General features: G+C 36.0%; 1 protein-coding gene across 1 annotated transcript; it reads left to right on the top strand.

Annotated features, from left to right (window-relative positions):
* Nucleotides 1-331: 331 nt before the first annotated feature.
* On the top strand, nucleotides 332-3,092 carry LOC111908844 (cold-regulated protein 27). Its single transcript, XM_023904642.3, has 5 exons — nucleotides 332-692; nucleotides 1,434-1,622; nucleotides 1,702-1,900; nucleotides 2,551-2,660; nucleotides 2,746-3,092. Exons 1-5 carry the CDS (start codon nucleotides 414-416, stop codon nucleotides 2,788-2,790), a joined length of 822 nt encoding a protein of 273 aa, XP_023760410.1. The 5' UTR covers nucleotides 332-413; the 3' UTR covers nucleotides 2,791-3,092.
* Nucleotides 3,093-5,502: the final 2,410 nt, after the last annotated feature.

The following is a 5,502-nucleotide window of genomic DNA, read 5'->3' as shown; positions in this document are numbered from 1 at the left end:
ATTTCTGTATGTATCCTCCATATACAATTTTTTGGATCAAAACTTTATTTTGATATTTTTATGATCCATTTTATATGATTTAATCGTTTCCATGTTATATATGGACCGTTGATACTAAAAAATCACATTATATATAAATTGCAAAGAAATTACAATGCACATCAAAATTAGGTTTTGAACCCTTATATGATTTCTCTTTATAGTTTTTGTTTTTGTTATTTGCAAAAAAATAAATAAATAAAAAATAAAAAATTATCCGTGGCATACTTAAATACTAGTCTTTGAGATAATTTACTGAAGCGAAAAGATATAATTGAACAAAGTATAGAGGCGTGGATATTTTGAGAAGCAGCAAAAATATCTACACCGTACAAATAAAAATCCGCCGCGCAGCAAAATATCTAAAGTCAAACATGAACGTCGGACTGACATGGCGCCATGCCATGTGGAAAAGCTATGACATCTGGCACTTCTATTCATTGCGCTCGCCGAATCATTTAACAAAACTCTTTGGCTCATCCTCAAAATCCACAACCACCGCCGTTTCTTCTTCTTTTTCTTCTCTGTTTGGTATGGAGTATACGCTTCCGCCGCCGGTGACGGAGGCGCCACCATGTTCGGTGGCGTCGCAGATGATGGGGGTCGAAGCGGGGTTGAGTAATTTTGTCGAGCAGGAGGAGAGTTCAATGATGGTATGAATCTTTATGATTATGAATATATATGGTCATATACATACTAGTGTTTACTTCATGGGTTTTATCGTTGTATTGTAAATTGTAATGGTGATTTTCTAAGAATTTTATAATGTTAATGTGGCTTTTAGGTTTGATTTGGAATAATAACAATTATTATACTTTTTGGTAGTATTGTTCTTGGGATTGTTTAATATCATTCTAATGGCATGTTGGTTGTTGGGGAGATAATTAGGATCCAGTCTTTTCAATTAAATTTGTTAGTTTTCAATTTTAAAATCTGAACCAATTAACTTTAATTTCTCAAGAGAAGATGGCAAAAACTTTGAGAGGTCTTCTAAGATTCGGACACACAATTAAGATGGGTTACGTGGATTTAGGGTCGTGCTTAATTCAAATGCCCATTAGGCAAATCTGAAAGTTTATATAATGCTTGGGCTAGATTTGTTGGCTAATATAATTAGAACTATTATTATATCTCAAAAAGGTGGAGTAGTGTGAAGCTTATAAAAGGATTATAAAAAGAGTTCAAGGCTTTGATAGTAAATTGACATGTTTATATATATATTTTATGTATTATATTTTTTTTCTTTCTTTCTGTTGCTATTTTACAATTTAGAAAGGTGCCAGTGAAATTAATCTCTATCTTCCTATTTCTTTGACGTTATCTGTCATTGTGGGGGTTGTTGGATTTCGACATATTTATCATAGAGTTTGAGTAATCTTTTTAAAAAATCTCAGGAATCCCCGAAAATATCAGAATGGACTGATGAGAAGCATAATTTGTACCTAAATTCCATGGAAGCTTCTTTTGTTTACCAGTTATATAATTCATTGGACACACGATGTGGGAAAACCCAAAACGAGTGCTTTGTAGATACAAAGTCATCTAGGAAAGTTCATTCTGGAGCCCATTATCCTTCTGGCGAGGTTTGAATTGATGCATCTTGATTTTTATCTCTTTTTCCCTATTTAAGAGATATATATTTTTTGTATATATGTTTGTCAGTTTAAGGTTCTACAACATGGCTCTTGGTCAAGGATTGATTTCAGGAGAGAAAATTCGGTTGTTAATGTAGCTGATAGACCCCATGTGACTTCAAGTAATCCATGGATTCAGCATTTTAGGAAAGCTAAGGAATCCATTTCACCCCAGGAAAACGGGACATTAAGTACAATAACTCAGCACACAAGTTATGGTAACACAGGTATTTGCAACTTCACCCAATATATATTTTAACGAATGAACACTTGTGTTTTTGCCATTTTATCGATTTTAGCCACTTAAATATATTGTATTATGATTGAACCATTATACATGTTTTTAACAAATTAAGACAACCAAATTTCCAGTTAATTGGGTTTCTAAGTATTGGCAAAATACAACAACGTACTTTCATCATCCTATAGACTTTGTTATTGAGCAATTATTTAAAATTATTATTATAATAATTGTTTGTTGACTAAATCGATAAAATGATGAAAGTACACTGCAATTTTCTGTATTTTTCCCGGATCTAAAATCCAATAACAAGGAAAAATTCTTTTTTTGAATTTTTTTCAAAGTGGTTAACATAAGAATAATGGTTTAATCACCAGAGAAAAATAGTGAAAGTAGTTATATCCATAAATGTGTTGTACTTATTTACATTTCTTCCTTATATTTACTACAAGATTCATTAATTAATAGTAAAAGCTATATGACATGTAAGTGTGTTTTTGCTATATGATTTGCCTAAACGTACACGGTAGCTTGTGCATATTGGTTGAATGATGGATATATGCGATGTGTGTGTGTCTTGTCAGATGGTATCAGAATCATTAATTCATAGTTTGGTCTTACTTTCTGACATTGCAGAGGTGATAGATCAAAACTTTGTTGAAGATTCTGCTATAGAGATAGTGACCACACCCTACAACAAAAAGAGGAAGAATACTTCTGCAGTTTCCAAATTAGGCAATGGTCAGGTAATGTGCATGTTTAATGATATGAAAGTAGATGTTCATGAGATTATACACTCGTCTAGTCTCTCATTCTTTCTTCTTTTATCAGGCTGCATCCTTTTGGCACTTGTCCTGTAATGGAAATGGCCGATAACCATGTTTCTGAGGCCTTGCGAGTTGTGAAGTTTTGTGGTGATTTCCAGCAAGAGAAAACGGATGGCTTGTTTGGATCTTAATATAACATGAGATTATTATCCAACAATGGTATTATTTAGGACTTGTTAGCCAACATGATGTTGCAGTAGAAATCTTAGAAAGAGTGGCATTACAATCATACTAGAAGATGGTGTCACACGACTTAAGAAGGTACAAGTATGTGATGATGATCCAGACAAGCGTTGTATACATGACATCGTCAACTTGGCATACTTATTTCAACTTGAAATCCTTTGCATACTTATTTTCTGAACCATGTCAACTAAATTTCCTGTTAGAAACAATAATAGATGCAGAAAAATACGTAACTTAAATAAATCGGCTTAGAAAGCACAAACATTTGCTACTTTTTCAAGTGGGTTTTGTATCTAACTTCAATCGTGAACAAATTAAAGCTTCCGAAAAAGGCGTTAAAACTGACAAAAACAGTGGGGTTACAAAATGATGGCTACGGCTAGGTGGAGAGAGTTTGTTAGACTAGAGGGAGTGGGTGTGGTCTGGACCGCACACCCCTTGCCACATAAGCACAAACACCGCTCCCCTGGGTGCGGTAGAGGGCGCAGTGTGTCTTTCCAAGGGAGCACTCCTTCAAACAACGTGATTGGTTTCTTTTTCTTACATTCTTTTGATTGGTCCTTTTATTTATTAAAAAAAAATACCCAAGTGTGACAGTGTGGTATGAAACCACACTTTTGTGGTAATGGGTGAGGTGGCGTCTATGTGTCACTGCGGTTTCATGAGGGTGTGTGGCACCAGTGCGGCACCACTCCCTCCAACTTTATTTGTAGCACTATCACAAAACAACCTTTCAAACATAGATATTAGCGACTAGGATATTTGTTGCTCGTAGCGACGGATCTCCATAAATTTCTGAATTTAAACACATTTTTGACATTAGCAACGCTTTATATCCGTGGCTAATCCATCACAAAACATTACAATCAGCAAAAGATTAGTAGCAAAACTTAATATTCTTCATATTTCGTTGTTCAATATTCGTCTATAGAAAGAATAATATTTTTGAAATTAGAAGTTTCATCATTAATCCGTTGCTAAAAAGAACTATATATGCAAAATTACTTTTTCAAATTCAGTGACAAGATAGTTTCTGAAAAACCAGTGACATATTAGGTACTTACATATGTGAGTGAATATTTTAGATTTTGCATGTTTTGATTGTCTATTCATGCTTGACGTTTGAGAGCACTGTTCCTATATTTTTTTATGCTTATATTTATGTTTCTATTAGGAATCTTTTTAGTAAATTTTCTACGTGTTCTAGTTCTTTTTTATTTAAGTGCGAGTCGATCATTTGTATCTCAATCCTTTAGCAGGAGTTTCGATATGCCTCTTGGGGAGTTAGTGGCCGTTGCGAGTTTACATTGCCAACGAACACAATGTTTCTGCTTCGAGTACCTTCCGTGACTATATTTTGGAGATATTCAGGGTGTCCTACCCGATTTACCAGATTCTAATCCCTATGGGAGACGTGTGCATAATTATAAGGATAGATTGGTTGAGCAGGTTTGGAGCTTTGATTGATTGAAAGAGACATCTAATGGAGGTTCGAACCCCAAGTGGGGAGAACTAACCATATATGGAGAAGGTACCATGGTTGGTTTGACTTTCTGTTATGCTTCTAGGGCTAGACAGTATCTTCAGGATGGGTGTGCGGGTTATCATACGTATGTAGTGGATACTCAAGTAGAAGGGAAGAAGTCAGAATCTGATGAGCTAGTTGTTAGGTAGTTTCCAGATGTCTTCCTGGAAGATTTTACATGTGTGACTCCCATGAGGCATGTGGAGTTCATGATCGATCTGATCCCCGGTGCAGCCCCGATCACTAAGGCGCCATATCGCCTCGACCATCTGAGATTCAGGAGTTGTCCTCTTAGCTTGAGGAGTTGTTGGGCAAGGAGTTTATTCGGTTGAGTAGTTCGACTTGGGGAGCACCGATCATTTTCGTCATAAAGAAGTATGGTTCACACAAGATGTGCATTAATTACCGGGAATTGAATAAGTTGACAATGAAGAACCATTATCCACATCTAAGGATTGATATCCTTTTCGAGCATTTACAGGGTCATCTTGGTTATGCAAGATTGATTTGAGGTTGGGATACCACTAGATGATATTTAGAGAGGCGGATATTGAGAAGATGGATTTCCGAACTCGTTATGGTAATTATGAGTTCTTAGTAATGCCATTTGGGCTTACCAATGCAACTGCATCATTCATGGATTTGATGAATCGAGTATGTAGGTGAATGCTCGATCCGTCGATTGTTGTGTTTATTGACGATATTCTAGTCTACTCAAAGACCAGGGAGAATCATGAGCAGGACCTGCGGGAGTTACTTAGAATGTTGAGGAAGGAGAGGTTGTATGCCAAGTTCTCCAAGTGTAAGTTCTGGTTGCGAGAGGTCCTATTATTGGGACAACTTGTCAACCAAATGAGATTTTGTTCGATCCGGCTAAGATCGAGGCGGTTATGTAGTGGGAGGTTTCGAAGTCTCCATCTTTGATTTGGAGTTTTCTTGGACTTGTAGGTTACTACAGGAAGTTTATTCATGATTTCTCCAAGATTGCGGTCCCACTTACTCGCTTGACAAATAATATTGTAGATTTTCATTGGGACCCGAGCAACATGC

This window comes from Lactuca sativa, chromosome 6 (genome assembly GCF_002870075.4).
Source record: "Lactuca sativa cultivar Salinas chromosome 6, Lsat_Salinas_v11, whole genome shotgun sequence".
Classification (NCBI taxonomy): Eukaryota; Viridiplantae; Streptophyta; class Magnoliopsida; order Asterales; family Asteraceae; genus Lactuca; species Lactuca sativa.
This window is presented reverse-complemented; position numbering and strand designations above follow the sequence as displayed.

Bases quoted from the DNA above. Each gene is read 5' to 3' on its own strand.
- LOC111908844 (XM_023904642.3), top strand. From the start codon at position 414: ATGAACGTCGGACTGACATGGCGCCATGCCATGTGGAAAAGCTATGAC. The intron at 1,623-1,701 runs GTTTGAATTGAT...TATGTTTGTCAG, and splicing joins CCCATTATCCTTCTGGCGAG to TTTAAGGTTCTACAACATGG. The intron at 2,661-2,745 runs GTAATGTGCATG...TTCTTTTATCAG, and splicing joins CCAAATTAGGCAATGGTCAG to GCTGCATCCTTTTGGCACTT.